The 17622-nt window shown below is 38.5% G+C and overlaps 1 protein-coding gene across 2 annotated transcripts in view; it reads left to right on the top strand.

The window, feature by feature from the left end:
• The window catches only part of LOC114659434 (formin-H), a 235050-nt gene that overhangs the window by 120588 nt on the left and 96840 nt on the right, over positions 1–17622 (top strand). For both annotated transcript variants that reach the window (XM_028811923.2, XM_051933105.1), the window contains one exon: positions 249–335. In XM_028811923.2, the coding sequence (XP_028667756.2) occupies positions 249–335 (87 nt within the window). The remainder of the gene's footprint in view (positions 1–248; positions 336–17622) is intronic.

Genomic DNA, 17622 nt, shown 5'->3' with positions numbered 1-17622 from the left:
TAAAGGATGTTATTTCATTTTGTTATTAGCTATGTATGTCAAAGGTGATTTACCACAGTTAATTGCAACAGTATGCTTAATGTCAACCTTAGAAGGATAATTATCATTCCATTCGATGATATTTTTATTTTCATATGCATTATGTTTGCAATCACTTTTAATAATTCTTAATGAAATATTTTGTAACAGTACAAACCCTAAAGTTTCTAAGAATTTTCTAATAGCTGTTTTTTTCCTCTTCCTTTTAGATGTGTAATATTCCACACTTAACTCATCGACTTGATTTATTGCTCACTATCAGAGAACTTCCAGTTAGTATGGATGACCTTCATCCTGTAAGTGAAACATCTCCTCAATTTTTTCTCCTTCACAGGGCATTCCAGTAAATAAGTAGAAAGCAATGTGGACATAATTAGGCTTTTTAGGTCATGGCCACAGCATTGTCATATAAGATAGATAAAACCAAAAACCTCTATACAACACGCTTGTAATTAATCATGTTAATAAACTGTTTGCCTTTTTGTATGCATATCTTAAACCTGATGGTGGTGGAATAGCTACTGTACACAGATAGGGATTTCATTGGCTGTACAAGCAATTATGCTATTTTGTTTATTTTTATTTTTATTGTGTTGGGATGAGGGCTTTGAAGAGGTTAATTTTGTAGGTCTCATAATCTCATAATCCTGGACACTCATCACTTTTAAACTACAAGATGCAATTTCACCAGTATTCATTTGATTTTCTACTAGTTTTCAAATTTCATGATAGGATTCTGACCAATTCTGAGTACCATCTATAAACTGGATTTCACTTTAAAGACCCTGTAATGGGAGCTTAGTGGTTGGGGTGTTTTGGGAGGATTGGTGGGTATGGGGTGTAGTGGGTCGTCATGTACCTCCCAGTCCCAAACCTAATATTTTTGTATGCAAATACTCTGGCACTGCTGTTTTTGTATACTTCTTGTACCCAATATGAGTTTTCTAACAATACTCAAATATTTTAAAGGAAGACTCTGCAGTTGTTAATTCATGTTGCTATGAGAGAAATTAGCGCTGCTGCCTCGCAGTTGGGAGACCTGGGGACCTGGGTTCGCTTCCCGAGTCCTCCCTGCATGGAGTTTGCATGATCTCCCCGTGTCTGCGTGGGTTTCCTCCGGGCGCTCCGGTTTCCTCCCACAGTCCAAAGACATGCAGGTTAGGTGGATTGGTGATTCTAAATTGGCCCTAGTGTGTGCTTGTTGTGTGGGTGTGTTTGTGTGTGTCCTGCGGTGGGTTGGCACCCTGCCCGGGATTGGTTCCTGCCTTGTGCCCTGTGTTGGCTTGGATTGGCTCCAGCAGACCCCCGTGACCCTGTGTTCGGATTCAGCGGGTTGGAGGGTGGATGGATGGATGAGAGAAATTAATCATCTTATAGACTGTGGAAAGTCACTATGAGAGTTAGAAACTGCTACAATTAGTATTTATCTTTCTTTTTTTTTTCAATTAAAAATTTCAGTTCTGACATTAACTTTTTGATTTAAGATGTCCTGAGATAGTTTGGTATTTTTCATGAGTTTTTGTGTTGCTCGTTTCCATGGTGATGTTCCCCAGCATTCCACAGGATTTTGTGGCACATGATGCCATTGACACAACTGTATAAAGGTCAGTGTGGAGATGTCTGCACTATCCAAGACTGAATTTAAAAGTATGTATTATTGGCAATCAGCTGCAATGTGTCTTTATAATACCTCACTGGGACTGTAACTAACAAGTCAGAAGCTTTTTAGTCATTCTGGTGTGCGTTCATATTATAGTGTGTGTATGTGTATGTAAATTTATGTATTTATTGAGATTTTCTATCTATCTATCTATCTATCTATCTATCTATCTATCTATCTATCTATCTATCTATCTATCTATCTATCTATCTATCTATCTATCTATCTATCTATCTATCTATCTATCTATCTTTCCTTGGTTTGACAAAAAATAGGCTGTGATTACTGGTTAACGATTTTCTCTCCTGGCCCTCTTTCTAAAAACACCTTAATATCTGTTTGAGTCAGTGCAGAAATTTAAACAACTAATCACACGATGGAATCATTGTCATTTTAGGGTGTATCAGGCAGCAATCATTTGTTATGCAAAAGCAGGTGTGACAATGCCGCTATACCAGCGCTTAACCCGACACAGACAGACACGGGAAGCACACCTCTAAAAACAAAGATGCTTTTTATTTTTCTTCACTCATGTGGAATGTCTTCCCCATCCCCATGAGCCCACAACACAGGCCAAAGCACAAATCACCTGTAGACAATACTTTACTTTCCCCTTCTTTCTCCTCCACTCCTCTCCGGCAAGCTTAATCCCTCTCTTCCCGACTCCGGCATCCAGAGTGGAGGCTGCTGGCTCCTTTTATAGCCCACCTGGAAGTGCTCCAGGTGTGTGATGACCTATTTCCAGCTGTACTTCCAGCTGTGGCAGAAGAACTGCCCACATGGCTCAGGAACACCCCCGAATCCCAACAGGGTTGTAGAGAACTCCATCTCCCATGGATCCCTGCAGGAATCCGAGACATCACTGCCTCCCATGGGGGCTGCCATGTAGTATACTGTTCTGTTCATGCTTGCTCTCCCGGTCCCCTCAGTAAAGAGGTGACCTGTCCGTACAAGGACCCTGTCCATCTCTGACAAATGCTTCACTATCCCTTCCTGATGTCAGGAGTGTAAAGATTTCTAAACAATAGCATTACATAGAGAATAAAATTCTGACTATTTAAAATTGATATGGTAATATCTTATAGAATAAAGTGCAAATTGTAGAGAAATGATACAGTCCATGATTTAAAATAAAGTATGGGCTGTATACCTCTAGTGCTGATGAAGGTCAGAGTAAAAGAGAATTGGATTCATTCCTCTACTGGAGACCATATGTATTAGTCAGTGGGTAAGGGTGGCTATCAATAAGAAATGCGACAGTAGTACAGTATAGAAGAAAGTGTATATCTCGAGTGCTGTTAAATGTCGGAGCAAAACAGAATTATATCAGACACAATCTGTATGGGTAAGAAAATGTATATGTTTTGAGAAGGTTGTCCCTTGTAGCCTTTCCATGATGAGGTGAGGTGGAGTGGTGGTGTTGCTTCACCATCTTGGCCTGGTGAGTGAAATGTGTAACTTCTTCCCTTGTCCATCCATGTAGGTTTTTCTTCCTGGTACTTCAGGCTTTCCACCCATGTATGAAATATTTTCTTATTAGATTAATTGGGGAACTATAAACTACCCTGGTATGAGTGAGTATAATAATAATAATTCTTTGCATTTATATAGCGCTTTTCTCACTACTCAAAGCGCTCAGGAGACAGTTCAAATGTGCTCTTGAATTAAAAATGGATGCATCATCCATTTAGTTTGAAAGCCACTACTGGGCTTATATTCTATTTGCAGTTTGAGGTCTGAAGGTGTATTCATTTATATTGAAATTCAGAACATGGCAATATACAAAACTCTTTTCCCCTGCAGTGTCCTGTAATTAAATTGGTCTTTGACAATTCTTTTTGTAGCACTAGAACCTGTTGAAGATGGCCTTTCAACAAAAAAAAATGACATAACAAATGTATAAGACCTAATATGAGACAAAATAAAACGGTAATGGTGGATCAAAACATAAGGTGCTGCCAACTTAAATCACTGTCACAATATAATACAAAGCATAACACTGAATCCACCAGTTCTGTTAATTACAGTGTATCATATTCATTATCTGTACTGAATTTCAGTAAGTCCACCACTTATGCAAACTTTGTATCACTGCAGTATCATTTCTCCTCTTGTAGTGAATTATTTGCTCCATACATTTTTCTTTCACCACGAACAGTTAAAACTATTAAGGGGCAAAGCTAGTCCAGATCAAATAAACATCTCCCTAAATCGCTGATGTTGTTTAAACACTTATTGTTGAATAATATTCTATGTCTGTTCCTTTTATGATAACTTCAATTATTTCTGCATTTGAGATCACATAAAGATATTCATCCACTGATTCTCATAGCTTGACTCCCTGCCTCCTAATATTTTTCAAACAAAGGCAATTTTTCCAATTATATCCATAATTGAATGTGGCACCAGAACTCTTCTTGCAGTTCTGGCTGTAAAAAATGTTGAGGAGAAACTTTTATAGTACATACCGCCGCAACAGAAAACAGTAGGAAAAGGTTTAATCTGCAGTTCTGCTGTGTACTAATTTAATTTCTGTAAATAACAAGCAGTTGGAAGGTACTTAGATTCAAAGTTAGAGTGAAAAATTATCAAATTTAGATGGAATGTCATTTTATGCAAACCTGAGTTGCAGCTTAATAAGTCAAATCAGGCTTTACCAAATATTTTCACCAGAGGTTGTAAAATGACAGCAATGCATCAGAGAAAGGTTGGGGTACTTGCGTTTGGCCTAGAAACAAAAACAAAAAAGTTTAAATCATTGAGCTTGGCCACACCAGCACACTTTCTTTGGTGCTTTGAATATTCCTGACACCATTTTCCAGGTGTGCTGAAGCTTTGTATGATTTGACCAGAAGAGGCAGAGCTAGAGTAAAAGTCCTTGACAAGGTCATCATTCTTCTTCCAGGCCAATTTGCTTCTGAACTGAGTGTGGAAGAGAAACACATAGGTGGCTGTGTCACACCTAATTCATTTGCCTTGTACCCCTAAAATCAGATTCCATAAGTCCCACTATACTCACATGTTTGGTAAGTTCTAGACCTTTAGTACTGAAATATATGAATATGTCATTCCCACACATGTCTATGTTAACTTCTATGAATATCACTAACAACAAAAACACTAACTGAGCATGGGCTAAAAAAAATATATCTTTTATTTCTTGATTGCAGTTATGTTTTAAGTATACACTGGATTCAGAACATATTCAAACTATAGTTTTTGCACACTTTAGTGTGTAGTAGATTTAATTTTAAATGCGTAAATTTGTTTTTTTTTTGCCCATCAATCAGCAACTCATCATGGCAAAGTAAAAACAGAAAAGTGAGCAAATTTAATACCTATCAAAAACTGAAATCTTTCATTCATAACCTTTGCTGAGGCCCCGCAAATTGTGATCAGGTACATCGTTTTTGCTATAATTCTCCTTGAGATGTGTTTAGAGCTTGACTGGAGTCTTCTTGTGACAAATTGAAAAGATTGGAAAGACACACACCTGTGTATATAAGGTCCACAACTCACACTACACATCCAGTCAAAAACAAGCCATGAAGTCCAAGGAACTCCCTGAAGACTCTTGGGATGAAATTATGATGAGACATAGATAAGGGCAATGCTATAAAACCTAAAGCTTTAAGTGTTCCCATGAGCTCAGTGGAGTCAATATTTGTGAACTGGAACCTCCAGGGCTCTACCGAGAGTTGTCTATCCAGCCAAACTGAGTAACCAGGCAAGAAGGGCCATGGTCGGGGAAAAAAACCAAGGACACAATGAATACTCTAGCAGATCTTTAGAAGCCCTATGCATGATATGGGTTAACCTGTGGAAAGACTACCATCTTAACAGCACTCCATCAATTAGGCATTGATGTTAGAGAGGCTAGTCTGAAGCCACTCTTGAGTAAAATGCATATGACATTTTAAAGGTTTCTGAGAGTATGAGGAGAATAATTCTGTGGTCTGATGGGACAAAAATTGAATTGTTTTGGCAGAACTCCATTATTATGTCTGGCAAAGACCAGGAACTGCTCATCACCTGCCTAATATCATTATTGCCAGGACAAAACCTATTGTGTAGACAGTCTGAATATGGCCTGAGGGAGCCATAACTGAATTATAAGACTATTTTGATGATACGGATTGGGAACTGTTCAGACAGGCAGCTACAAAGGACAATCACACAGACAATGCCTATGCCTCCTCTCTTTCATCTTACATTAACTTCTGTATGGACAATGTCACCATTTCTAAGAACATTCATACTTTCCCTAATAGGAAACCTGGATGAACAAGGAGATCCAAGATCTATTGAAGGCACGTGGCATTGCTTTCCATATGGGAGACCCAGAGGCATAAAAGACAACTAGGTCCAATCTGAGGAAAGGCGTTAAGGAGGAAAAGCACTACTACAAAGCAAACATAGAGGAGCATTTCAAGAGCGCTCACTCCAGATGCATGAGGCAGGGCATTAGGTCCACCACAGACTACAAGGGTAACACCTGTTCAAAAAACATTGTAAACTCATTTCTTCCTGATAACCTCAATCATTTCTTTGCATGGTTTGACAAGGACGGCAACCAACCTACCACCAAACTAACCCAGTAAGATGCCCCATTATGCACTCTGGTGCTGAATGCAGGTGAGACGGGCTCTAAGCCACATCAATCCTAATAAGGCAGCTGGCCCTGATGGGGTTCCTGGATGGGTCCCAAAGCATTGTCTGAAACAGCTGAAAGCAGTGTTCACCAGCCTGTTTAATATCTATCCAGGATAGGCCCCTGTCCCCACTTGCCTCAAGTGGGCTACAATCATCCTCACCATTGCCTGTCCCTTAGCGATTATCGCCCGGTGGCCTTGAACCCATATTGTTATGAAGTGTTTTGAGCAACATGTCCTCAACTTCCCCTCCTCCCTGGAGTAATACCAGTTCACTTACAGGGCAAACAGACACTGTCTCACTTGCCCATCACACTGTCCTGTTACACCTAAAGCAGAGGGACAGCTATGTGCAGATGCTGTCTATCGACTACAGCTCCGCCTTCAACAGCATCCCCCCAACAACTATTAAACTAAACAACTTGGGTCTCAACTCACACCTGTGCAACTGGATTTTGGATTTTCCCAATAGCAAACCACAAAGTATATCATCCATAATATTGAATACTGGGGTACCGCAGGGCTGTGTGCTGAGCCCTCTCCTTTACTCTCTCTTCACAAACAACTGCAAATCTACCCATGATACTACAGTAACATCATAATTAAGTTTGCAAATGACATCACTGCGATAGGCATGATCTCCAATAATGACGAAGCACCATATAGAGAAGTTAAGAAATTGGAGAGTTGGAGCCAGAACAACAACCTTGCACTCAATTCCAAGGAAACAAAGGAACTAATTCTGGACATCAGGAGACTGAACTACAATGGTCATCATCCCAAAAGCATTAACAACGAGAGGGTGGAGACAGTCCAGAGTTTTAGATTCTTGGGAGTCCACATCAGCCAGGACCTGTCATGGACAACAAACATGACAACAATGGCCAAGAAAGGTCTTCAGCTGCTTCACTTTCTGATGATCCTGAAGAAGGCACAACTCTCACAGCAGCTGCTGGTTAGCTTTTACAGGTTCACCATAGAGTCCGTCATCAAGTACTGCATTATAGCGTAGTACTCTGGCAGCACCTCTAAGAACAGGAAGACCCTCCAGTGTATTATCAAAATGGTTCAGAGAATTGATGGCACTCAGCTACCATAACTGGAAGATATATTCACTACCTGTTGCAGAAGAAAAGCAAAGAATATTTGTAAAGATCCAACCCGCCCTGGCCTTAACATTTTCACTCCTCTGCCCTCAGTAGTTTACTCCAAAGCAGTCAGCCTATTAAATGCACAGCGATTACTGTCCCTTCCTATAATAGAAATCACCACTGATTGAACTGAACTTCTCCATCAACCACATATAGTCACACACTTATACATGATCCATGTAAAACTATGTATTAGTAATTTGCAACTATGCTTCTTATAGTGTACATCTCTCATCTTGGATGGTGATGGAAGTGCCATGTTATGAGGGTGATCTTAGTGACAGGGACAGGAAACTAGTCAGAGTTGAGGGGAAGGATGAATGAAGCCAGATACTGAGAGGTTCTTAGAGAATACCTGCTCCAGAGTGCATGTGACCTCAGCCTGAGGTGATGGTTCATCTTTCAGCATGGCAGTGACTCAAACCATAGCACCAAGTTAACACTGGATTGCCTTTGGGACAAGTCTATGACTATCCTATAGTGGCCCAGCCAAAGCACAGACATAAACCGCATAGAACATGTGTGGAGAGACCTGAAGATGTCAGTTTACAGATACTTCCCTTCCAATTCAACAGAGCTGGGGAGGATCTGCTGTGAAGAATGGGATAAACTGGTCAAATCCAGGTGTACAAAGCTTGTATAGACTTTCCAAAGAAGAGTCAAAGCTGTAATTTCTGCCAAAGAGTCATCTACTGAATTTTTCAATGAATGAGAGATTTCAGTTTTTGATTTTTCACGAATTTACAAACCTTTCTGAAAACATGTTTTCACTTTGTCATTAGGGGTTATTGAGTGTAGATTGTTGGACAAAAATGGCACATTTATCCATTTCAAATTAAATCTACAGCACCATAAAATGTGCAGAAAATAAAGGGGTTCGAAAACTATACTTTCCAAATTCACTCAGTCAGAACCTCAGTCATATTACAGGATGAAATATGAATGATTTTAAAGAAATATCAAGTTCTCCATAAAGAATTATAATTTAGCTTGCTGCCTTTCAGCTCTTCTTAGATTTACTTACACTTTAAATATGTGTGATTTTAAATTGTGTTTTAGTGTGGAGCTTTTGTCTTCTGGCTAAATAACTCTTGTGTTAAGCCACAACTAAGAAGATTACAGGATTAACAAGTAGAGTGATTTATCCTCTTGCTAAGATAGTTCAATAAATTTCACAGCGTTTACAAACAAAATGTTAACAATTTATTATATTCTAAGCCTCAAGTCACAAGAATTATCACTACTTAATTAAACTGATTATGGTAATACCAAAGGTTTTTGCTGCCACAGGTCTTTGCTGCACATTTCCTGGGTGATAGATACAACTTTCGAGTCTCTAGTAGAATTTATCCCTTTAAAGGCACATTTTTTTCTTTTGGCAAGTCTTTCGGCATATTGTATTTGCTTGTAAAGAGCTATTGATCACACAGTTTTTCTCTCAGGCCCAAACATTATTTTTCTCAGCTTATCTTTTTGACTGAAGACAAGCAAATTCTTGTCTTCGTATGTCATTACTCACTAAAGAGCAACAACAACGTGTATATAGCACATTTTCACATAAACATGTACCTTAAGGTACTTTAGAAATAGTAAAAGAAAAGTTAAAATTAAAAAAGGGGGAAAATGGAGAATCCGTAATGATTTGAAAGTAAATTAAATTAGAATTGATTCTGGTAGCAAAGCACTTGGATGTGTGACTGGCAGACTATTGAATGTTTAATGTTCTCAGTTGTTAATGGTCTTCTTGTAAACAAACACAATAAGCTGACTTCACAAATTTTGTGTTTTGCCTTTTCCTTTGACATTTTTGCAATATACATGGTAATTAACTATGCAATGTATGTATTACACAATTTATGTAGTGTGTGGTTTTTATTTTGTGAGTCACCAGGGCATGTACTAACCCAGACACACACAGGCAGGACACAAGTTCAACACAACACCCGGTTTATTTACAATAAAACACACTATGTACAAATCACCAACACAACAGTCCCTTCTTGCCACCAGTCCTTCTCCCTCCACTCCTCCTCAGGCTTTGTCCTCTTCCTCCCAACTCTGGCCATCGAATGGTGAGACTGGCCCCTTTTTATAGAGCACCCGGAAGGACTCCAGGTGCCTAACGAGCTTCTTCCAGCTACACTTCTGGGTGTGGCGGAAGTGTGGCCAAATAAGGCCCTGGAAAGGTCCATGTGCCCTGTTGGAAACCAGGTGGGCTGCCCTCTGTCTGCCCAGGGTAGAAACTGTCCCAAAAATACTCTCCCCCTCCCCAAGTCCTTCCACACTCTGGACATCCCGACTGGGCAAAAGTTCCTGCAGCCTGCCACTCTTTCTCTTTGCAAATTTCTGATTTGTGTTTGACAAACCATGCTGCCCTACCAGCCAGTCTGATGTGGTTATGATGGACAGAGTCTGAGAATTATTGTGAGACAAGACTCATAGTGAGACATAGCTGGGAGCGTACTGTAACTAAAAAATACAAACACACAGGTAACCAAAAGATGAAGGTAAGACAATTCAGTAGTTTTTAACTATCACTAAAGAAATCAAAGTTTTGTTTATCCAACCGAGGGAAAAAGTAACATTGAGTTTCCTCCACATTTATATTGCCACATCCAAATGTGGAATTGATCCCATAATTGTGGTTACTTGACACATCCTACGAGCCCTGTAGGCAATGAACAAGATGAGAATACAAATAAAGTTTCTTAACATAAAACCCAAACATCTAGAATGCCTCAAAAATAGAAACTTCAAGTAAAAACCATACAGTGACTAAAGTGCATGTATAAAACATCTTATTAAGATGTGAAAGGTGTTATATATTGTAAATATAGACTGAACTAAACTTGATTCCGTGCAGTCTAGAAGCTGTCTCTTTGAATCGGAGTATTAAAAAGCATTTCATTGGGTTGTGATTGATATCAGTTTGCACTCTCATCGACTGGCCAGAAAGTCTATGGGCCAATTCACACTTGAACGTTGTAAATTTCCAGCAGTTATTTGCTGTTTTTCAATATTTTTAATGTTGTTTTCTTCAGATGTTTTTAGGAAATTTCCAGTGTGTTTCAAATATTTTTCATGTGCTTTAAAAAAGTGTTTTCAGAGAAAATATGATTGACATTTCCTCTTACCATTTTGAGAGTTGTGAGGTATTCTGGTGTTGTGAGGTGACTGTTATTTCTTCAGAATGTTTTCTATGACTTTAGTGCTAGGACAATTCTGGACTCTCTATGAATTCAAACAGCACTCTACACAATTCCAAGATTATAAACAAGTATTGATAAACAAGTGATATGTGATAGTATCTTTATGATATTTACAGAAGATTATTCCCATCACTCAAAAAAAAAACCACTTTGAAAAAAAAAAAACAAAAAAAAAACACTCTGTTCCTATACATGCAAAATTATGCAAATGTATGATCTGGTTGTCTAGAGACAGCTAGGAAGAACAGCTTAAGCACATGTATAGCATGTAATCAAGAGAAATGAACTGAAAAGACTTTACATTTATATGCAGTTACTCCTACTCCGAGTTTAGGGCCACAGGGAGCCAGTGATTATCCCAGCAGCAGTGGGTGTAAGGGAAGAAGAACAAACACACAGTCAAGCAGCAGACAGGGTGCTGCATGCAATCCAGTAACAGAAACCTATTACCAAAATACCTGCTTAGTTTTAATTCAGTTATTTGATACAGATATTTTGAAAATGTGTGATTTTGTGATGCATCTGCCAATGTTCATGCCTAGGAGTTTGAGATGGTGATGCATTTAAATTTACTTCACAGGACTAAATATTTTGTCTTAATTGAGAAGTATTGCTGAAACATTTACAGTATTTAGTGTTAAATCAGGTAGTTGTTTGCAGTTAAGCAACTCCACAAATTCACACTTGTGCCATTCACACAATAAGAAAGACATTTACTTCCTGTCTGAAAATGTTTTCTTGCATTAATTCCGCATGCGACTGCCTATCATTTAGTATTTAAATAAAGATATTCTTGTGTAAAAGAAACTAAAAAAAATATTACATGAAGTGGGCATATCACCAACTAAGATAAGACAGGAACTGAATTAGGCAGAAAGGGGGTTGAGGGGTTTGGCAGTGGCAACTTTCCATGTGCTGAGAGTTTCTGTGAAGAAAAAACAGTGATATGCACAATGGTGTTTTTGTATGTTTTCTTGTGGAAAATATGCAGCATGTCACATTTAAAAAGAAAGAATCCACAGTGGTGTGAACAACAAGTATAGAAAGAATTGATTTTACTGATGCAATATGGATTACATGCTTTATGCAGCTGCAGAACAGAACACAGGTTAACAAAAAAGCGTGAATAAGGCTTTAGCAGAAGTTTTCCTTGCTTTCACACCACAAAAAAAAATCTTTAAAACCCTCAAAAACTCTTTACTGAGTTTTATGGTTCACAATTGCAAAATTGCAGATTTCAGAGTCAGTTTCGCAAAGCTGTATTTGACTTGAAACTTGCCTGTTTCACTCATCACTAACTATAACCTTCCTTGACTGAGGATGGACTGAGCCCTCTGCAATACATGAAAATTGTTTCCAGAATGATTAGACATGTTCTTCCAAGATGTATAAATGATGAAAACGAAAGAAGACCGTAAAATACCGTATTTGATTGCCTCTGCTCCTAAAATAAGCAATTGGCTTGTATATTAAGGATCATATAAAATTCTTTCTGCAATCTTAATGATGTTTAGTTGCATAAAATTTTAACATTGGACTTTTAGAGTTAGTGACTTTTACAATTTCTTGTTTCACCTGTTAATGTGTTGTCTTTGTGTACTGGTCAAATGCCCTTATTTTTTAAAAACCCGCACATTTGGTAAGTACCCAGTAGCACACAAAGTAACCTACAAATCATGGAGTAAACAATGACTTGACTTTTGTGACACTCCAATCTATAGTGGTCATCGCTGTGTTGATTTATGAGGACTTTTTTTTCTATCTACAATGTCAGCCACTGCCTCTGGGCTACAGACAGGAGGCTTTCATGGCTTCAGTGCATTGCTCACAAACCAGTAGTACTCTATTTATTTTCTGAGATTCTGAAGATGCCTGAATATTGGAAACACTTATTAAAATAAAATTGAGAAAATATATGAAATTTTGAAGGAGAGTTTTTAGTATAAAGCTGAGAATCATATAAAAAGCTAGTCATGGAGACCACCAAGAGACCTTAACCACCCTTTAGGAGTAGCAAAGCGCATCCTCCTCAGAACATAATCCCAACTGTGAAGTTAATTGTTGACAACATGATGCCAAGGAATGCTTCTTTGCATTGGGTCCTGGAAGACTGACATCTCATTAAGAGATCTGCAAATGCATAACAGCAACAGTCAACTTACAATGCAGTATGTTTTGCTCTGGAACATTTACATACATAAGTACAATTACTTTCTCTTTTTAAATAAACAGTAGCACAGAGATCAGAAATCTGATCTGTCCTTAGGTGTTGTGGAAGAACATATTTTCCAGCTCCATCTTTTGAAATACCCTGAATAACTGACAGATGGTGTCACTCTAGTAGGAGTTTCCTTAAAATTAACAATTTTGAATATTATTGCTATAGCTAACAAGTTTTTGATCATTCCAGAAATAAAAAATGTTCAGGAAATATAAAATAGATAGATAGATAGATAGATAGATAGATAGATAGATAGATAGATAGATAGATAGATAGATAGATAGATAGATAGATAGATAGATGGCTATGCAAAAATGTGGGTCCCCTAGTAAATTTGCTGATTTGAATGCATGTAACTGCTCAATTCTGATAACTTGCAACACCAAATTGGTTGGATTAGCTCGTTAAGCCTTGAACTTCATAGACAGGTGTGTCCAATCATCAGAAAAGGTATTTAAGGTGGTCAATTGCAAGTTGTGCTTCCTTTTGACTCTCCTCTGAAGAGTGACAGCATGGGATCCTCAAAGCAACTCTCAAAAGATCTGAAAACAAGGATTGTTCAGTATCATGGTTTAGGGGAAGGCTACAAAAAGCTATCTCAGAGGTTTAAACTGTCAGTTTCAACTGTAAGGAATGGAATCAGGAAATCGAAGGCCACAGGCACAGCTGCTGTTAAAACCAGCAGGTCTGACAGGCCAAGAAAAATACAGGAGTGGCATATGCACCGGATTGTGAGAATGGTTAGACAACCCTCAGATCACCTCCAAAGACCTGCAAGAACATCTTGCTGCAGATGGTGTATCTGTACATCGTTCTACAATTCAGCAAAATTTGCACAAAGAACAACTGTATGGCAGGGATTAAAAAAGAAGCCCTTTCTGCACTCACACCACAAACAGAGTCGCTTGTTGTATGCAAATGCTCATTTAGACAAGCCAGATTCATTTTGGAACAAAGTGCTTTGGACTGATGAGACAAAAAATTGAGTTAATTGGTCATAACAAAAGGCGCTTTGCATGGCAGAAGAAGAACACCACATTCCAAGAAAAACACCTGCTACGTGCTGTCAAATATGGTGGAGGTTCTATCATGCTGTGTGGCTAGTTCAGGGACTGGGGCCCTAGTTAAAGTCGAGGGTCAGATGAATTCAACCCAATATCAACAAATTCTTCAGGATAATGTCCAAGCATCAGTCACAAAGTTGAAGTTTTGCAGGGGTTGGATATTCCAACAAGACAATGACCTAAAACACAGTTCGAAATCTACAAAGGCATTCATGCAGAGGGGGAAGTACAATATTCTGGAATGGCCATCACAGTCCCTTGACTTGAATATCTTTGAAAATCTATGATGATGATTTGAAGCAGGCTGTCCATGCTCGGCAGCTATCAAATTGAACTGAACTGGAGAGATTTTGTATGGAAGAATGGTCAAAAATACCTCCATCCAGAATCCAGACACTCATCAAAGGCTATAGGAGGCATCTAGAGGCTGTTATATTTGCAAAAGGAGGCTCAACTAAGTATTGATGTAATATCTCTGTTGGGGGTGCCCAAATTTCTGCACCTGTCTAATTTTGTTATGATGCATATTGTATATTTTCTGCTAATCCAATAAACTTAATGTCACTGCTGAAATACTACTGTTTCCATAAGGCATGTCCTAAATTAAAAGGAAGTTGCTACTTTGAAAGCTCAGCCAATGATAAACAAAAATCCAAAGAATTAAGAGGGGTTTCCAAACTTTTTCATATGACTATAGATAGATAGATAGATAGATAGATAGATAGATAGATAGATAGATAGATAGATAGATAGATAGATAGATAGACAGATAGACTATAATTAAATATAGATAGATATATACATGTGTGTATATAGACACACACTATGGTCTTAATACACAACAAAATGACTAAAAAGTCCATAAAGTAAAAAACAACTTCTGATTTGGCAATGTGGCATTATGCAGGCATATTGCTGTTGGTATATCTTCTGCATAATTGATTGGCTGAAAGTCCGCAGTGTTAGTACATCAGAGAGAGGATGTGCAGCATTGTTCATAATGGCACTCATTTTTGTTTTCATTCTCTCCTTAGCTATGACATCTAGGGGTCCCAGAGTTTGTCCTATAACTGAACTTGTCCATTTTTTATCTTGTTATTTCGGTGGGCTTCTCTTGAAGTGATGTTACCAAGCTCAACACAATACAGCATAGAAAATTGCACTGGCCATTACAGAATTATAGAAGGTGAAAAGGATGTCACTTTCCACAATAAAAGAATGCAGTCTCCTATGAAAGAAGAGCCTGCTCTGCCCTTTCTTATATAGTCCCTCTTTGTTTTGAGGCCAGTCCAAACCGTTATTGATGTGAAACCACAAGTACTTGTAGGAATGGACCACCTCTGCATCCACTTCTTGAATAGTGACCAGACATAGAGACTGGTGTTTGTGCAGTGAAAGTCTGAGTCTTCAAGAGCAAGTCAGATAAAATTAATTCAAAAGAAGTTAATTAGAAACAAAAACTGGTCACTAATTAAAAATAGTGTTAGAATGAACCAATCCCGGGCAGGGTGCCAACCCACCGCAGGACACACACACAAACACACCAAGCACAATTTAGAATCACCAATCCACCTAACCTGCATGTCTTTGGACTGTGGGAGGAAACCGGAGCGCCCGGAGGAAACCCACGCTGACACAGGGAGAACATGCAAACTCCACGCAGGGAGGACCCAGGAAGCGAACCCAGGTCCCCAGATCTCCCAACTGCGAGGCAGCAGCGCTACCCACTGCGCCACCGTGCCACCTGTGTTCTTTCAGCCATGCTGAATTTCCAAAAGGCAAAACCTTATATTTTTTAAAGTCCAATGCTGTTGTATACTTGAATATCGTTACTACTAGAGTTAAAACACAATGAAACGGAATGAAATACGATTTTCCATAGTCCATGGGTTCAACTACACAATGATCCATCCAGTTTATTAAGTGTGATTAAAAACCTATACATGAAACCACACTAAACTAGGAAATACAAAAAAGTGGCATTCATGATTCTAACCCAGCAAGTAGTTACCACAATTATGAAATCCAGTCTTTACACAAAAAGAACAAATTCTCAACTCATGAGAGCAGAGAAATTGATAGAGAAATAATGTAGATAACAGAATGGACACTTGCAGTTCAGTCAGCAATGACAAAAAGGTCAAAATTTCAAAAAAATTCAAATATTTGTTTTCTTACCTTAACTTGTTGTACAAATGTAGCCTGGTGATTCTGCGTACTTCCGCTAGTGCATGTTAAGTGTCAATTTTTTAAAAACAAATTCAGAAGATAGATAGATAGATAGATAGATAGATAGATAGATAGATAGATAGATAGATAGATAGATAGATAGATAGATAGATAGATAGATAGATAGATAGATAGATAGATAGATAGATAGATAGATAGATAGATAGATAGATACTTTATGACAGGATATCTTAGTATTGTCAGATATATATTTCTCACAAATAGATATTTGTGGCTGATGCATTTACTGTTATTGTTGATAACCTTGTTAAAGATCTAAATCATACTTATTAATCATGGAATGAACTGAATTAGGACTTTAAATCTCTGAATAAGACTGCAAAATCCTTATTTGAAAAACATTGTTCCTTTTCTTTCTTGAATCAAAAGCAATATAACATTAACTCGAAAGAGGCTTTTGCTGACCAAATTTTTCAATTTAAGGAGTTAATAAAAAAAAACAGTAAATAAAACTTAAAGGAGAATTGCCTCAGGTGATTCGTAAAAGACACCTTTAATTGGTGTTTTTTAATGAGGACAAAGCATTTTGTATTTTCTTAGCCTTAGCCTTGACGGTGATCAGTGCCTTTGGAGGGCACTCTTGCTCTAGTTTAAATTGTCTCTAGACTGTGCTCATCAATGGCATGAGAAATGTTTCTGCTACTTTTCTACTACTAGAAACCAAAGTGAAGAAAGCTCAGCTGGTTTCATTTGCCATTTCCTCTTTTAACCTGAGCTTACCTGGGAACTCCTTATCAAAGCTTAGGTGACATTGCTGTCACTGATTAATATCAGTTTGTCTTCCCTTTCCAAAGACAAATCTATACCTGCAGATTTTAGACACTTCTTTTGATTTATTTTATTTTGTGTAAAATTACACTTTTTTTGGAAAGCTGATACTTAAGTGTACTTGGGCTTAAGATGAACTGCAAACACTTGTTTGACAAGTTCAACGTAGTGTAGAAAGCAGTTGTGGACCACCAGGGGGCATACCCCCAACTCAACCCAAAACAGACACGCGTTAGACACAAGTGCAAGCACACACAAACTTATTCTTCTTTCTTTCCCATGGGAAATGCCGTCGTCCGTTTCCCGCCAGTACAGCACAGTCCTAAGCACAAGCACAGGTCATCAAAACTTCTTCTTATTCTTCTTCATCTTCTTCTTCTTTCCTTTTCTTCTTTGAGTCCACTCCTCCTGGTGAGCTTCGTCTTTTGCCACCCGACTCTGGCTCCCAGAACAGTGGCTGATGGCTCCTTTTATAAGACACTCGGAAGCTCTCCAGGTTTTCGTTGACCTACTTCCGGGTGTGACAGCAGTGCTCCATCACAGGGCTCAACAGTTCTCCAGGCACCCCCTGGTGGTGGCTATGGGCCCCAACAGGCTTGAGCTTCCAT

This window comes from Erpetoichthys calabaricus, chromosome 10 (genome assembly GCF_900747795.2).
Source record: "Erpetoichthys calabaricus chromosome 10, fErpCal1.3, whole genome shotgun sequence".
In the NCBI taxonomy this organism is placed as follows: Eukaryota; Metazoa; Chordata; class Cladistia; order Polypteriformes; family Polypteridae; genus Erpetoichthys; species Erpetoichthys calabaricus.
The sequence above is the reverse complement of the archived record's forward strand: the minus strand, read 5'-3'. Positions and strand labels throughout refer to the sequence as shown.